Here is a 17,614-nt window from a genome sequence, read left to right as displayed (position 1 = left end):
TGGGAGTGTGGACGCTGGGAGTGCAGAGGATGTGAATTGTAAAGAAGGTGGGAGCGTGGGACAGAATAGTGAATAGGTGGATAGAAAGGAGGGAGGAGAAGCATGCGAAAGATGGGTGGAAGGAAAGAGTGAGGTGGCTGGAGGGACGGGAAGGGAAGTAGGAGAGGCCAAGGGGGAATAGGTTGAGGGGAGAATGAGAGAAAGGTATTGGAAGTAGGGAGAGGGATTAGAGGAAGGGAGGGAGGGAAGGTGAAGTCTCCGAGGGAGGGAACAATTCTGATCAGGTATTTGTGCAGACACGTTGCTGACTGTAACTCCCTCCCAGGGAGGGATCTCCACATGCAGCCTCCATCCCAGCCACCCCTCCTCACTCCCAGGAAGACAATTTGGATTGCCCTTGTCTGCGGCTGACCCAGCGCCAGTTGAGGAACTGCTGTGCTTGTTCTTGCAGAAACGTGGCTCCAGGAGACCCCCATTCTTCTGGCCATGACACCCCGGGGCCTGTGTGACTGTACGTGCTATGGTAACTCTACGTGCTGTGTACTGGGGCCCCGGGGGTCGCTGTTTCATTTAGTTGTGCACATGTGTATGGCTGAATGCCAATGAAACTTAAAACATAAAACACAAGCCTGACACACTTAACACAGGCCTGCACGTTACACAGGCCCTGTACACACCACACATGCATGGCATGTACAACACAGGCCTAGTTCGTGTATCAGGGATATAACGTACACCATAGGCTGGGAATGCATGCGGATGATTTCCCCCGGGGCTGTGTGGGTCCCCGAGGAATGTTCCATGTTCGAGGAATGGCCCAGGCCTCCTGGGCCTACGCAGGATCCTCCCCCTCGACTTCCTTCGTCTTCGTGGGCGACGGGGTGTGGTGAAGCTCAATCAGCAGCTCGTAGATCAGTGACCCCAGCGGCCCCCCGACCATGGGGGCCACCAGAGGGATCCACCACCAGCCATTGCCAGCCCTGGGGAGAGAGAGGGGGTGAGGGGGAGATTGGGAGATGGGGAAAGAGAAGGCGAGACAGGGAAGAGGGAGAAAGAGAGGATGGGAGAGCGATGGAAAAAGAGTGGGGGCGAGGACAAAGTAGAGCATGCAGCAGAGATGGGGAGGGAGGAGAGGGAGGGTGAAGGAGGGGAAGGGGAGGGAAAGGGAATGAGGGGGGAAAGGCAAGTAGGATGAAAATGGCAGAAGAGGGAGAGAGGAGAGAGGGAAGAGGGATGAGGGAATGAGTGAGGGAGGAGAGTGGGACGGAGAGAGAGGAGAGGTAGAGAGAAGGGGGAGAGTAGGGAAGAAAGGAGAGGAGAATGAAGAGACGATGGGGAATGAGAGGGGAGTAGGGGAAGTAGAGGGGAGGAAAGGGCAGAGGGGAGGGGAGAGAGGGAGAGGAGAGGTAAGCAGAGGATAGGAGAGGGGAAGGGAGCGGTAGGAGAGGGAGAGAGGGAAGGAGGTTAGGGGTAGGAAAGGAAGGGAGTTGTGGTATGGAGAGGAGGGGTAGGAGAGGAAGGGGTGATAAGGAGGAGAAATGGGTTGGGGTGAAGGGAAGTTTGCCCAGGTGGTGAGGCGGGCAGGTTTGAGAGGACAGGAGTGCAATGGGTCGAGACAGCATGGAAGGGTTTGAGGAGGGAGCGGTATGAAGAATGATGAGGGTTTGAGGGGAGTCGGAGAGGGAGGGTGGGGTTTGGAGGAGAAGGGAGCGGTGGGTAGGGAAATGGAGTGGGAAGGAGGGAGAGGTGTTGAAGAGTGGGGAGGGAGTGAAGTGTGGAGGTTTGGATGGGGAATGAAGGGAGGGGAGGAGGATTTGGAGGGACGGTGGAGGGTGGAGGGAGAGGGAGCGGAGGAGAAGAGAGAAACATCAGTGATGACACATCCGACATCCGGATCCAACCATTGAGAAGGGTCCAGGAATCGGATTCATCCCCCCAACGCAGATCTCCTTTCACCTCCCGGATTCGGAACCGGCTCACTGGACAGGGTCCTGAGGGGGGATCGAGTGGACACAGCGCAGCTCGACGGGGCTGTGGGAGGAGGGGCCAGCCGGAGATGGGGAGGATCTTCCTCATGGCTAGGGGTGGGGGGGTCACTGCCTTAGGGTACAGATGACCCAAACCGGAAGCAATCTCTTCTAAGTGGAGGTCGGCAGGTTCCTGATTAGTTGGGGCATAAAAGGTGACAGGAACAGCTGGCTTCCATGGATGCTGCCTAACCTGCTGAGTTCCTCCAGCCTGTTGTACGTGTTGCTTTGACCCCAGCATCTGCAGAGTATTTTGTGTTTAAAGGTTACGGGGAGAAGGCAGGAGAATGGGGTTGAGAGCAGTAATAAATCAGCCATGGTGGGACGGCAGTATAGATTGATGGGCTGAATGGCCTAATTCTGCTCCTATGCCTTATGGTTTTTATCTATTTTCTCATAAAATTCTATTGTGTTCATTTTTCCCGCAAGAAAGGGTGGAACTTCCAAGAAGGAGGTGAATAGAAATTTCCCAGTGAGGGAGACAGCAAGGATGGGGGTCAAAGTTCAAAGTAAGTTCAGAATTAAAGTAGATCCATGTTACCGTATATGATCTTGAGATTTGTTTTCTTGCAGGTATTTACAGGGTAAAAGAAACTCAAAAAGACCTTACGAGATCATATTCAGACAAAGACCATAAAACATAGACCAAGACTTAGAAGCAGAATCAGGCCATTCAGCCCATCGAATCTGCTCTGCCATCCCATCATGGCCGATTCATTCTTCCTCTCAGTCCCATTCTCCTCCCTTCTCTTCGGAATGACCTTACTAATCTGCTGCTTCTCCTCATAACGTTTAATGCCTTTACCTATCAACGTCCATTTAAAATTTACGCCATGTCTTGGCCCCCTCCACACTGTGACGATGAATTCCACAGATCCACCAGCCTCTGACTAAACAAATTCCTCCTCATCTCCGTTCTAAAGGACAACCTTCTATTCTGAGTCTGTGCCCTCTGGACCTGTACTTTCCCACAATGAGAGACATCCGCTGCGCGCCCACTCTATCCCAGCTTTTCCATATTTGGTGGGTTTCAGTGAGATTCCCCCCCTCCATTCTTCCAAACTCCAGGCCAGCAAACACTCTTTATAAGTTAACCCTTTCATTCCAGGGTAGTTCTTGTGAACCTCCTCAGGATCACCAGAACTGGCAAACAGCCAGTGTGCAAAAGAAGACAAACTGAGCAAATAAAAATAACACTGACAGCCGAGCTTGAAGAGCCCGTGATAGCAAGTCTGTAGGTCGTCGAATCAGTACAGAGTGCGAGTGATTCACTGCAGGATCTGTCCATATCCCTCTAAACCTTTCCTATCCGTGTCCCTGTCCGTATCCCTCTGAACCTTTCCTATCCGTGTACCTGTCCGTATCCCTCTAAACCTTTCCTATCCGTGTACCTGTCTGTATCCCTCTAAACCTTTCCTATCTGTGTACCTGTCCGTATCCCTCTAAACCTTTCCTATCCGTGTACCTGTCCGTATCCCTCTGAACCTTTCCTATCCGTGTACCTGTCCGTATCCCTCTAAACCTTTCCTATCCGTGTACCTGTCCATATCCCTCTAAACCTTTCCTATCCGTGTACCTGTCCGTATCCCTCTGAACCTTTCCTATCCGTGTACCTGTCCGTATCCCTCTAAACCTTTCCTATCCGTGTACCTGTCCATATCCCTCTAAACCTTTCCTATCCGTGTACCTGTCCATATCCCTCTAAACCTTTCCTATCCGTGTACCTGTCCATATCCCTCTGAACCTTTCCTATCCGTGTACCTGTCCGTATCCCTCTGAACCTTTCCTATCCGTGTACCTGTCCATATCCCTCTAAACCTTTCCTATCCGTGTACCTGTCCGTATCCCTCTAAACCTTTCCTATCCGTGTCCCTGTCCGTATCCCTCTAAACCTTTCCTATCCATGTACCTGTCCGTATCCCTCTAAACCTTTCCCATCCGTGTACCTGTCCATATCCCTCTAAACCTTTCCTATCCGTGTCCCTGTCCGTATCCCTCTAAACCTTTCCTATCCATGTACCTGTCCGTATCCCTCTAAACCTTTCCCATCCGTGTACCTGTCCATATCCCTCTAAACCTTTCCTATCCGTGTCCCTGTCCGTATCCCTCTAAACCTTTCCTATCCGTGTCCCTGTCCGTATCCCTCTAAACCTTTCCTATCCGTGTAACTGTCCCTATCCCTCTAAACCTTTCCTATCCGTGTACCTGTCCGTATCCCTCTGAACCTTTCCTATCCGTGTACCTGTCCATATCCCGCTAAACCTTTCCTATCCGTGTCCCTGTCCGTATCCCTCTAAACCTTTCCTATCCGTGTCCCTGTCCGTATCCCTCTAAACCTTTCCTATCCGTGTACCTGTCCGTATCCCTCTAAACCTTTCCTATCCGTGTACCTGTCCGTATCCCTCTGAACCATTCCTATCCGTGTACCTGTGCATATCCCTCTGAACCTTTCCTATCCGTGTACCTGTGCATATCCCTCTGAACCTTTCCTATCCGTGTACCTGTGCATATCCCTCTGAACCTTTCCTATCCGTGTACCTGTCCGTATCCCTCTAAACCTTTCCTATCCGTGTCCCTGTCCGTATCCCTCTAAACCTTTCCTATCCGTGTACCTGTCCGTATCCCTCTGAACCATTCCTATCCGTGTACCTGTCCGTATCCCTCTAAACCTTTCCTATCCGTGTCCCTGTCCGTATCCCTCTAAACCTTTCCTATCCGTGTACCTGTCCGTATCCCTCTAAACCTTTCCTATCCGTGTCCCTGTCCGTATCCCTCTAAACCTTTCCTATCCGTGTCCCTGTCCATATCCCTCTAAACCTTTCCTATCCGTGTCCCTGTCCGTATCCCTCTAAACCTTTCCTATCCGTGTACCTGTCCGTATCCCTCTAAACGTTTCCTATCCGTGTACCTGTCCGTATCCCTCTGAACCTTTCCTATCCGTGTACCTGTCCGTATCCCTCTGAACCTTTCGTATCCGTGTACCTGTCCGTATCCCTCTGAACATTTCCTATCCGTGTACCTGTCCATATCCCTCTAAACCTTTCCTATCCGTGTAACTGTCCGTATCCCTCTGAACCTTTCCTATCCGTGTACCTGTCCGTATCCCGCTAAACCTTTCCTATCCGTGTACCTGTCCTTATCCCGCTAAACCTTTCCTATCCGTGTACCTGTCCTTATCCCGCTAAACCTTTCCTATCCGTGTCCCTGTCCGTATCCCTCCGAACCTTTCCTATCCGTGTACATGTCCGTATCCCTCTGAACCTTTCCTATCCGAGTACCTGTCCGTATCCCTCTAAACCTTTCCTATCCGTGTCCCTGTCCGTATCCCTCTGAACCTTTCCTATCCGTGTCCCTGTCCTTATCCCGCTAAACCTTTCCTATCCGTGTACCTGTCCTTATCCCGCTAAACCTTTGCTATCCGTGTACCTGTGCATATCCTTCTAAACCTTTCCTATCCGTGTCCCTGTCCGTATCCCACTAAACCTTTCCTATCCGTGTACCTGTCCTTATCCCGCTAAACCTTTCCTATCCGTGTACCTGTCCGTATCCCTCTAAACCTTTCCTATCCGTGTCCCTGTCCGTATCCCTCTAAACCTTTCCTATCCGTGTCCCTGTCCTTATCCCGCTAAACCTTTCCTATCCGTGTACCTGTCCGTATCCCTCTAAACCTTTCCTATCCGTATACCTGTCCGTATCCCTCTGAACCTTTCCTATCCGTGTACCTGTCCGTATCCCTATGAACCTTTCCTATCCGAGTACCTGTCCGTATCCCTCTAAACCTTTCCTATCCGTGTCCCTGTCCTTATCCCTCTGAGCCTTTCCTATCCGTTTCCCTGTCCGTATCCCTCTGAACCTTTCCTATCCGTGTCCCTGTCCGTATCCCTCTAAACCTTTCCTATCCGTGTACCTCTCCTTATCCCGCTAAACCTTTCCTATCCGTGTACCTGTGCGTATCCTTCTAAACCTTTCCTATCCGTGTCCCTGTGCGTATCCCTCTAAAACTTTCCTATCCGTGTCCATGTACGTAACCCTCTAAACCTTTCCTATCCGTGTCCCTGTCCGTATCCCTCTGAACCTTTCCTATCCGTGTCCCTGTCCGTATCCCTCTGAACCATTCCTATCCGTGTACCTGTCCATATCCCTCCGAACCTTTCCTATCCGTGTACCTGTCTGTATCACTCCGAACCTTTCCTATCCGTGTCCCTGTCCGTATCCCTCCGAACCTTTCCTATCCGTGTACCTGTCCACATCCCTCTGAACCTTTCCTATCCGTGTCCCTGTCCGTATCCCTCCGAACCTTTCCTATCCGTGTACCTGTCCACATCCCTCTGAACCTTTCCTATCCGTGTCCCTGTCCGTATCCCTCTGAACCTTTCCTATCCGTGTACCTGTCCACATCCCTCTAAACCTTTCCTATCCGTGTCCCTGTCCGTATCCCTCTGAACCTTTGCTATCCGTGTACCTGTCCGTATCCCTCTAAACCTTTCCTATCCGTGTCCCTATCCGTATCTCTCTGAACCTTTCCTATCCGTGTACCTGTCCGTATCCCTCTGAACCTTTCCTATCAGTGTACCTGTCCGTATCCCTCTGAACCTTTCGTATCCATGTACCTGTCCGTATCCCTCTGAACCTTTCCTATCAGTGTCCCTGTCCGTATCCCTCTAAACCTTTCCTATCCCTGTACCTGTCCGTATCCCTCTAAACCTTTCCTATCCGTGTACCTGTCCAAGTGTCTTTTAAATGTTGTTACTGTATCTGCCCCAACCACTTTCTCTGGCAGCTCGTTCCATAGACTGACCACCCGCCTGGGTGAAGAACTTGCCCCTCAGGTTCTGGTCATGTCACCCTGCATCTGGAGTATTGGTTTCGCCATTATTTGGGGGGGTTGTGGGGGTGTAGGAGAGGATCACCAGGATCCTGCCTGGATTCCAGGGCATGAGCTGTAAGGAGAGATTGGTCAAAGTTGGGCTGTTGTCTGTGGACTGGCGGAGACTGAGGGGAGATCAAATGGAAGTTGGTAAGTTTCTGAGAGGCAGAGATAGACTAGACATGCAGCATCAGGTTGAACTGTCTAATAGAGAGGCGTGTATTTGTGGTGAAATGGGGCGGGTTTAAAGGAGACGTGCGGGGAAGTGTCTCACAGAGAGAGGTGGGTGTCTGGAGTCACTGCCAGGACAAGTTTGTCCAATCTCTCCTTACAGCTCACGCCCTCTAAACCAGGACACTTGCACAGGAGGTGGGGGTCTGGAGTCACTGCCAGGGGTGCTGGTGAAGAGGCTCTGAGACAGGCCCATGAATGTGCAGGGAATGGGGGGATATGGACATTATGCAGACAGAAGGCATTGGTTTAGTTAGGCATAAAATGGCAAGCACAGCGCTATGGGCCGAAGGGCCTGCTCCTGTGCTGTAATGTTGTTGAAGACGTGCGGGGCAAGTTAGAGAGAGAGGTGTCTGGAGTCACTGCCGGGGTGGTGGAGAGGCGGCTACGATAAGATGTGTTTCGAGGCTCTCAGACAGACACATCCCGGAATGGAGGGATCTGGATTATTTCGGACAGAAGGGATACTGGTGTGAGACCGGATACAACAGAAACGTAGAGTGTGTTCTAGGTTCCCGGGGGCGTGGGAAATGACTCACGTGAACACCTCGGATCCCCAGCCAGCCGCGAAAGTGAACATGCGCGGCCCTATGTCCCTCGCTGGGTTGATGGCGTAGCCGGTGTTGGCTCCCATCGCCATGCCGATCAGGAGCACGCAGACCGAGGTCATGAGCGGCCGGAGGAAGACCGGTATCATGGCATTCCGCGAGTCGCCGATCGCCAGGATGCAGATCAATAACACGGCCGTGGCAATTACCTGCGGGGGGGGGGGGAGGAGGGAGGGCAAACGTCGTCAAGGTTACAGGAATGGCAGAGACCTGCTTTTAATCAGCGTTCGCTCAATATTCAGCCAGTCTCAGCTCTCAAGTCACCTCCAATTCTCTTGGGGAGAGAGTTCCAAGAATTTCACCGGCCTCCAGCTAAAGAAGCCCAAAGGACCTCACAGTTACCAGCCATTGAACAGTCCCCTAGTACGATGAGGTGGGCTCTTGACCTCACAATCTACCTTGTTATCATCTTGTATCTCATTGTTCACGGAACTGCACTCTCTCTGTAACTGTGACACTTTACTCTGCAATCTGTTATTGCTTTACCTTGTTCTACCTCAGTGCACTGTGTAATGGTCTGGTCTGTAAGAATAACAAACCAATTCGCCGATTTACCCGTTTCTGCCCTGATTTATTTTGAGACTGGGACCCAAACTCAGAGCTCAGCATGGAGGAGATCTCAGGACTCTGCAAGGCAGTAGGAAGCCAAAGAGATTATTGGCAGATTTGCGTACAGGACTGAAGCCACTGTCCCTAATTCGTGGATGAATTCTGAGAATCCAGGCTCCTCTGGTGCCACAATGGCTGATTTTCCTGTCAACGCCACAACTAACGTATAATTCTATTCAGGAATGTATGCAGATTCCAGTGAACGTGGTGGGTTTAGAGAGCAGGAAACGGGGTCTCAGGGGGTTTAAATGGAGCAGGAAAGGGGGTTCCCTGATGTGGTTAAAGGGAGAGCAAAATGGGGTCCCAGTGGGTTTAAAGGGAGCAGGACATGAGGTCACATGGGTTTAAAGTCAGTGGGAAACGGGGTCCCGGTGGGTTTGAAGGGAATGGGAAACGGGGTCCCGGTGGGTTTAAAGTCAGTGGGAAACGGGGGTCCCGGTGGGTTTGAAGGGAATGGGAAACAGGGTCCCGGTGGGTTTAAAGGGAATGGGAAACGGGGGTCCCGGTGGGTTTGAAGGGAATGGGAAACGGGGGTCCCGGTGGGTTTAAAGGGACTGGGAAACAGGGTCCCGGTGGGTTTAAAGTCAGTGGGAAACAGGGTCCCGGTGGGTTTAAAGGGACTGGGAAACGGGGGTCCCATTGGGTTTAAAGGGACTGGGGAATGGGATCCCGGTGGGTTTAAAGGAACTGGGAAACGGGGTCCCAGTGGGTTTAAAGTCAGTGGGAAACGGAAGTCCCGGTGGGTTTAAAGGGACTAGGAAACGGGGGTCCCAGTGGGTTTAAAGGGACTGGGAAACGGGGGTCCCGGTGGGTTTAAAGTCAGTGGGAAACGGGGGTCCCGGTGGGTTTAAAGGGAATGGGAAATGGGGTCCCGGTGGGTTTAAAGGGACTGGGAAACGGGGGTCCCAGTGGGTTTAAAGGGACTGGGAAACGGGGGTCCCGGTGGGTTTAAAGGGAATGGGAAATGGGGGTCCTGGTGGGTTTAAAGTCAGTGGGAAACGGGGGGTCCCGGTGGGTTTAAAGGGGAATGGGAAACGGGGGTCCCGGTGGGTTTGAAGGGAGCGGGAAACGGGGGTCCCGGTGGGTTTAAAGGGAATGGGAAACGGGGGGTCCCAGTGGGTTTGAAGGGACTGGGAAACGGGGGTCCCGGTGGGTTTAAAGGGAATGGGAACGGGGGTCCCAGTGGGTTTGAAGGGACTGGGAAACGGTGGAGGTCCGGTGGGTTTAAAGGGAATGGGAAACGGGGGTCCCGGTGGGTTTAAAGTCAGTGGGAAACGGGGGTCCCGGTGGGTTTAAAGGGAATGGGAAACGGGGTCCCGGTGGGTTTAAAGGGAATGGGAAACGGGGGTCCCAGTGGGTTTAAAGGGACTGGGAAACGGTGGTCCCAGTGGGTTTAAAGGGACTGGGAAACGGGGTCCCGGTGGGTTTAAAGGAATGGGAAATGGGGTCCCGGTGGGTTTAAAGTCAGTGGGAAACGGGGTCCCGGTGGGTTTAAAGGGAATGGGAAACGGGGTCCCGGTGGGTTTGAAGGGAACGGGAAACGGGGTCCCGGTGGGTTTAAAGGGAATGGGAAACGGGGGTCCCAGTGGGTTTGAAGGGACTGGGAAACGGGGTCCCGGTGGGTTTAAAGGGAATGGGAAACGGGGTCCCGGTGGGTTTGAAGGGAGCGGGAAATGGGGTCCCGGTGGTTTTAAAGGGACTGGGAAACGGGGTCCCAGTGGGTTTAAAGGGACTGGAAACGGGGGGGTCCCAGTGGGTTTAAAGTCAGTGGGAAACAGGGTCCCAGTGGGTTTGAAGGGAATGGGAAACGGTGTCCCGGTGGGTTTAAAGGGACTGGGAAACGGGGGTCCCGGTGGGTTTAAAGGGACTGGGAAACGGGGTCCCCAGTGGGTTTAAGGGAGTGGGAAATGGGGTCCCGGTGGGTTTAAAGTCAGTGGGAAACAGGGTCCCGGTGGGTTTGAAGGGAATGGGAAACGGGTGTCCCGGTGGGTTTAAAGGGACTGGGAAACGGGGTCCCCAGTGGGTTTAAAGGGAATGGGAAACGGGGGTCCCGGTGGGTTTAAAGGGACTGGGAAACGGGTGGTCCCGGTGGGTTTAAAGGGACTGGGAAACGGGGGGTCCCGGTGGGTTTGAAGGGAGTGGGAAACGGGGTCCCCAGTGGGTTTAAAGGGAATGGGAAACAGGGTCCCGGTGGGTTTAAAGGGACTGGGAAATGGGGTCCTGGTGGGAAACAGGGTCCCAGTGGGTTTAAAGTCAGTGAGAATGGGATCCTGGTTGGTTTAAAGGGACTGGGAAATGGGGTCCCGGTGGGAAACAGGGTCCCAGTGGGTTTGAAGGGAATGGGAAACGGGGGTCCCGGTGGGTTTGAAGGGAATGGGAAAAGGGGGTCCCGGTGGGTTTGAAGGGAATGGGAAACGGGGTCCAGGTGGGTTTGAAGGGAATGGGAAAAGGGGTCCCGGTGGGTTTGAAGGGAATGGGAAACGGGGGTCCAGGTGGGTTTGAAGGGAATGGGAAAAGGGGTCCCGGTGGGTTTGAAGGGAATGGGAAACGGGGTCCCGGTGGGTTTAAAGGGACTGGGAAACGGGGGTCCCGGTGGGTTTAAAGTCAGTGGGAAACGGGGTCCCGGTGGGTTTGAAGGGAATGGGAAAAGGGGGTCCCGGTGGGTTTGAAGGGAATGGGAAACGGGGTCCCGGTGGGTTTAAAGGGAATGGGAAACGGGGTCCCGGTGGGTTTAAAGGGACTGGGAAACGGGGTCCCGGTGGGTTTAAAGGGAATGGGAAACGGGGGGGTCCCGGTGGGAAACAGGGTCCCAGTGGGTTTAAAGTCAGTGAGAATGGGATCCTGGTGGGTTTAAAGGGGACTGGGAAATAGGGGTGTGATGGTTTTAACGTGGATGGGAAATGGGGACCCTGGTGAGTCAAACACTGAACTGCTGGGATTTTCAGAGTTTTCAACCTCCTCACCTATCACCCCCCAGTCTCAGCCCAGTGCCTCTCCGGCACATCCCTCCCCACCATCGGTCGTATCTACAGGAGACTCTGGCTGAACAGAGCCACCTCCATCATCAAGGATCCCCACCACCCGGCCAGGCCACCTTCTCACAGCTCCCATCGGGCAGGAGGTACAGAAGCCTGAAGTCCCACACCACCAGGGTCAGGAACAGTGACCACCCTTCAACCATTCGGTTCCTGAACCGACCGGCACAACCCCGATCACCACCTCGGTATGGAAACACTCCAATGGACCTTTTAAAATTCTAGTTGTGTTTACTTGTCAGAGCAACCCTCATCCCAACACCACAATCCCACATTTCGTGGCTATTCCTCACGGAAGTGGGGGTCCCGGAGGAACGAGTGAGGATGGGATTTACCTCGGTGATGAAGCCATTGCTGTTGCTGATGCCTTCGGCGGGGTAGGTGGCGAAGATTCCGGCCGTTCCTCGGGGTCCCAGCACAGACAGACTCCCATTGGAAAACCGATGGATGGAATCTGTGTCGGGGGGTGGCGGAGAAGGGGCAGAAGGGTTGAGAGTCTGCACGCACCGTGGCACCCCCCCTCCCTCAGAGTCCCGGACCCAGACAGCAATCCAACGACGGGGAGGGGTGGTGAAGGTTCTCAGCACTGTGGGGGGGGGGGGGGGGTGAGGGATCTCTGTGGAGGTGAAGGATTTCCACACTGTGTGTGGGGGGGGGAGGTATTAAAGGATCTCCATATTGCAGGAGGGGTGGTGAAGAATGCCCACGTTGTGGAAGTGGTGAGAGATCTCTGTGCTGTGGGAAGGGAATGAGGAATCTTCCATTGTAGGAGAAGTGGCCGGGGATCTGCTCTGTGAGAGGGCCAGTGAGGGATCTCCACACTGGGGTGAGGGATCTCCCCACTGAGGGGCATTGTTGGTGACATTGCCCAGTGTCACAAGCACCCCAGGAGCAGCTGAGTTGGTGGGGGTCGTACTGGAGTCACGTAGAGACCAGGCGAGGTGAGGGGGGATTGCAACTGGATTGCATCAGTGTGTGCCTCACCTCTCAGCCTGAGATGGGGACACAGATCCCAGGGGCGGTCTCTGGGCCCTTGTGAATATCCCTGTGGTAGGTGCGTGAGGGGACAAGGGTCCATTCGGTGCTCAGTAAATATTCCCTGAAGCGGGTGTTTGGCTCACAACTCTCTCAAGTCCGACCACCCGCGCGTCCCCACCGACCGCCTGCGCAGCCCCACGTACCGTAGTACATCGTGTAGGTGGTGGCTGCTGCCGTGAAGGAGCCGAGGCTCTCCGCCAGTGTGTAGAACGGCATCTTCCAGCACGGAAACCGCCCCAAGATGCACAGGCTCAAGGTCACGGCCGGGTTCAAATGTGCCCCTGGAAACCACAGGGGGTGAGGGAGGGAGGGAGGGGGGGTTAGTCATAGAGTGCTGCAGCACAGAGGCCTTTTGGCCCATCCAGTCCATGCCAAACTTTTAATCTGCGCAGCCCTCCCTAGCTCTCCCGACCGTGCACCTGTCCAAATTTCTCTTCCATATTGAAATCGAACCTGCACCCAACACTGCTGAGAGAAATTCCCCCTCACGTTCCCCTTGAACATTTCAGCTTTCGCCGGATCCTCTATTCGAAACCTCAGTGGAAAAAGCCTGCTTGCATTTACCCTATTACACCCTCATAATACTGTACCTCCAACAAATCTCCCTCATTCTCCTGCGCTGCAGGGAATGACGTTTAAATCTATTCAACCATTCCCTATGAATCGGGCCCTAAAGTCCCAACAACGTTTTCTGTCATTTTTTTCTGTACTCTTTCAATCTCATTTGTACAAATCTCTTTTGTAGTCAGAAAGCATCTTGCATCGAGAAATTCAGAGGCAGGGTACTTGCTGAAACCCTCCACTGATCCCTTCTTCAAAAAGAAAGAAAAGTCACAAAATCATGACGAGGGTAATCCCAGTGGCGCTACTTCCAGGAGTCACAGGACACCCAGTCTGTCACCAAAAACTCTTGGAGATTTCTCCCGGTGAGCCTCTGGCTAGGATCTTTATGTCCTCATTGTCCACGGGAATGGTACTGGAGGATTGGAGGGAGGTGAATGTTGTCCCCTTGTCCAAAAAAGGTAGTAATTATAGACCAGTGAGCCTTACGTCTGTGGTGGGAAAGCTGTTGGAAAGATTCTTAGAGATAGGATCTATGGGCATTTAGAGAATCATGGTCTGATCGGGGACAGTCAGCATGGCTTTGTGAAGGGCAGATCGTGTCTAACAAGCCTGACAGAGTTCTTTGAGGAGGTGACCAGGCATATAGATGAGGGTAGTGCAGTGGATGTGATCTACATGGATTTTAGTAAAGCATTTGACAAGTTTCCACACGGTAGGCTTATTCAGAAAGTCAGAAGGCATGGGATCCAGGGAAGTTTGGCCAGGTGGATTCAGAATTGGCTTGCCTGCAGAAAGCAGAGGGTTGTGGTGGAGGGAGTACATTCAGATTGGAGGGTTGTGACTAGTGGTGTCCCACAAGGATTGGTTCTGGAACCCCTACTTTTCGTGATTTTTATTAACGCCCTGGATGTGGGGGTAGAAGGATGGGTTGGCAAGTTTTCAGAGGACACAAAGGTTGGTGGTGTTGTGGATAGTGTAGAGGATTGTTGAAGATTGCAGAGACACATTGATAGGATGCAGAAGTGGGCTGAGAAGTGGCAGATGGAGTTCAACCCAGAGAAGTGTGAGGTGGTACACTTTGGAAGGACAAACTCCAAGGCAGAGTACAAGTAAATGGCAGGATACTTGGTAGTGTGGAGGAGCAGAGGGATCTGGGGGTACATGTCCACAGATCCCTGAAAGTTGCCTCACAGGTAGATAAGGTAGTTAAGAAAGCTTATGGGGTGTTAGCTTTCATAAGTCGAGGAATAGAGTTTAAGAGTCGCGGGGTAATGATGCAGCTCTATAAAACTCTGGTTAGGCCACACTTGGAGTACTGTGTCCAGTTCTGGTTGCCTCACTATAGGAAGGATGTGGAAGCATTGGAAAGGGTACAGAGGAGATTTACCAGGATGCTGCCTGGTTTAGAGAGTATGCATTATGATCAGAGATTAAGGGAGCTAGTGCTTTACTCTTTGGAGAGAAGGAGGATGAGAGGAGACATGATAGAGGTATACAAGATATTAAGAGGAATAGACAGAGTGGACAGCCAGCGCCTCTTCCCCAGGGCACCACTGCTCAGTACAAGAGGACATGGCTTTAAGGTAAGGGGAGGGAAGTTCAAGGGGGATATTAGAGGAAGGTTTTTCACTCAGAGAGTGATTGGTGCGTGGAATGCACTGCCTGAGTCAGTGGTGGAGGCAGATGCACTGGTGAAGTTTAAGAGACTACTAGACAGTTATATGGAGGAATTTAAGGTGGGGGTTATATGGGAGGCAGGGTTTGAGGGTCGGCACAACATTGTGGGCCGAAGGGCCTGTACTGTGCTGTACTATTCTATAAAAAAAAAGTTCAGTGTAGCAGACACCTCCTTTACCATCTTGTCTTCCTTGGGCCTGGAGTTTGCCAGCATTTCAGCTAACAGTCAGTAGGGGGCACTCTCTAGCAAATCTCCGCAGATGTGCATTCTAGCCAGTTGCATTGCTGCCTGGTGTGGAGGCTCCAATGCAGGGGGTCGCAAGAGGCTGCACAAGATTGTCAACTCAGCCAGTTCCATCACCAGCATGGCCCTCCACCATCGAGGACATCTTCAAACGCCGGTGCCTCAGGAAGGCAGCATCAGTCACTAAGGACCCTCACCAGCTGGTACATGCCCTCTTCTCACTACCTCCAGGGAGGAGGTACGGGATCTGAAGACACACACTCAACGACTCAGAAACAGATACTTCTGCTCCGCCCATGAACACTGCCTGACTCTTTGCTCTGGTCTCGCACTAATTACTTATTCTTTTATAGCGGTATGGTAGTGTAGTGGTCAGCTTAATGCCTTACAGCAGCAAAATCAGATTCAGAACCAGGTTTAATATCACCGGCATGTGTCGTGAAATTAGTTAACTTCACGGCAGCAGTTCAATGCAACACATGAAAAAATATAGAAAAAAACTGAATTACGTTAAGTAGTTCATATTATATTATTTATGTATATTAAATAGTTGAATTTTAAATGGTGATAGAACAGAAATAATGGAAATAACAGAAATAAAACAGAAGAAAGTGAGGTAGTGTTTATGGGTTCAGTGTCCATTTAGGAATCGGATGGCAGAGGGGAAGAAGCTGTTCCTGAATCGCTGAGTGTGTCTCTTCAGGCTTCTGTACCTCCTCCCTGATGGTAACAGTGAGAAAAGGGCATGCCCTGGGTGCTGGAGGTCCTTAATAATGGACTCTGCCTTTCTGAGACACCGCTCCCTGAAGATGTCTTGGATGGTATGGATGCTAGTGCCCAAGATGGAGCTGACTAACTTTACAACTCTCTGTAGCTTCTTTCTGTCCTGTGCAGCAGCAGCCCCTCCCCTCCTTACATCTGTAGATATTTTTGAGTGCTTTTAGGTGACAAACCAAATCTGAAATTCCTTATGAAATATAGCCGTTGCCTTGCCTTTATAGAGGCATGATATAGCGGTTGGGACCAGGTTAGATCCTCAGAGATATTGACTGTAGGGACTTGAAATTGGCCCCTCTCTCCACTTCTGATCCCTCTGTGAGGATTGCATCAGCAACCTGGGGTCAATTCTGCCACTGTCTGTTGAGGAGTTTGCATGCTCTCCCTGTGACCCAGCAGGTTTCCTCCCACGGTCCAAATACAGACGGGTTTGTAGGCTAATTGGTCACATGGGTAGAATTGGCAGTGTGGGACTGATTGGTTTGCAAGAGCCTGTAACATTTTGTATCACTAAATAAAGTAATAAATAATATTTATTACTATAACTTATCGTATATATTTGTGCTCCACTGTACTGCTGCAGCAAAATAACAAATTTCACAACATATGTCAATAGAAATAGCCCTGAATCGATTCTGAACAACTGCACCATCACAGGAGCACGTCGAGGCTGCGTGCTAAGCACCCACTCTACCCCCGATGGACAGGCGAGTGTGTGGCCAAACGCCATCCACAAATCGGTTGTCGACTCCACTGTTGATGAATCACAGAGTAGATGAACCAGGATACAGGGGTGAGGTAGGACACCGGGAACAGGGATGTAGTGAGGTAGGACCCCCAGTAGAGGAGCGAGGTAGGACCCCTGGTAGAGGAGTGAGGTAGGACCCCTGGTGGAGGAGTGAGGTAGGACCCCGGTTGAGGAGTGAGATAGGACCCGTGGTACAGGGGTGAGGTAGGACCCCCGGTACAGGAGTGAGGTAGGACCCCTGGTAGAGGGGTGAGGTAGGACCCCTGGTTGAGGGGTGAGGTAGGACCCCGGTTGAGGAGTGAGATAGGACCCGTGGTACAGGGGTGAGGTAGGACCCCCGGTACAGGAGTGAGGTAGGACCCCTGGTGGAGGAGTGAGGTAGGACCCCGGTTGAGGAGTGAGATAGGACCCGTGGTACAGGGGTGAGGTAGGACCCCCGGTACAGGAGTGAGGTAGGACCCCTGGTAGAGGGGTGAGGTAGGACCCCTGGTTGAGGGGTTGAGGTAGGACCCCTGGTGGAGGAGTGAGGTAGGACCCCGGTACAGGAGTGAGGTAGGACCCCTGGTAGAGGGGTGAGGTAGGACCCCTGGTAGAGGGGTGAGGTAGGACCCCTGGTGGAGGAGTGAGGTAGGACCCCTGGTTGAGGGGTGAGGTAGGACCCCGGTTGAGGAGTGAGATAGGACCCGTGGTACAGGGGTGAGGTAGGACCCCTGGTTGAGGAGTGAGGTAGGACCCCTGGTGGAGGAGTGAGGTAGGACCCCGGTTGAGGAGTGAGATAGGACCCGTGGTACAGGGGTGAGGTAGGACCCCCGGTACAGGAGTGAGGTAGGACCCCTGGTAGAGGGGTGAGGTAGGACCCCTGGTTGAGGGGTGAGGTAGGACCCCTGGTGGAGGAGTGAGGTAGGACCCCCGGTACAGGAGTGAGGTAGGACCCCTGGTAGAGGGGTGAGGTAGGACCCCTGGTAGAGGGGTGAGGTAGGACCCCTGGTGGAGGAGTGAGGTAGGACCCCCGGTACAGGAGTGAGGTAGGACCCCTGGTAGAGGGGTGAGGTAGGACCCCTGGTGGAGGAGTGAGGTAGGACCCCTGGTACAGGAGTGAGGTAGGACCCTGGTAGAGGGGTGAGGTAGGACCCCCGGTACAGGAGTGAGGTAGGACCCCTGGTGGAGGAGTGAGGGTAGGACCCCTGGT

At 52.7% G+C, this 17,614-nt stretch overlaps 1 protein-coding gene across 5 annotated transcripts in view; it reads right to left on the bottom strand.

Moving 5' to 3' along the window:
• Nucleotides 1-373: 373 nt before the first annotated feature.
• The window catches only part of LOC140735807 (aquaporin-10-like), a 136,270-nt gene continuing 119,029 nt past the window's right edge, over nt 374-17,614 (bottom strand). For all 5 annotated transcript variants that reach the window (XM_073061297.1, XM_073061298.1, XM_073061294.1 and 2 more), the window contains exons 4-7: nt 12,559-12,696; nt 11,713-11,831; nt 7,665-7,882; nt 374-980 (exon numbers count right to left, since the gene is read on the bottom strand). In XM_073061297.1, the coding sequence (XP_072917398.1) occupies nt 833-980; nt 7,665-7,882; nt 11,713-11,831; nt 12,559-12,696 (623 nt within the window). In that variant the 3' untranslated portion in view covers nt 374-832. The remainder of the gene's footprint in view (nt 981-7,664; nt 7,883-11,712; nt 11,832-12,558; nt 12,697-17,614) is intronic.

Source organism: Hemitrygon akajei, chromosome 11 (assembly GCF_048418815.1).
Source record: "Hemitrygon akajei chromosome 11, sHemAka1.3, whole genome shotgun sequence".
In the NCBI taxonomy this organism is placed as follows: Eukaryota; Metazoa; Chordata; class Chondrichthyes; order Myliobatiformes; family Dasyatidae; genus Hemitrygon; species Hemitrygon akajei.
The sequence above is the reverse complement of the archived record's forward strand: the minus strand, read 5'-3'. Positions and strand labels throughout refer to the sequence as shown.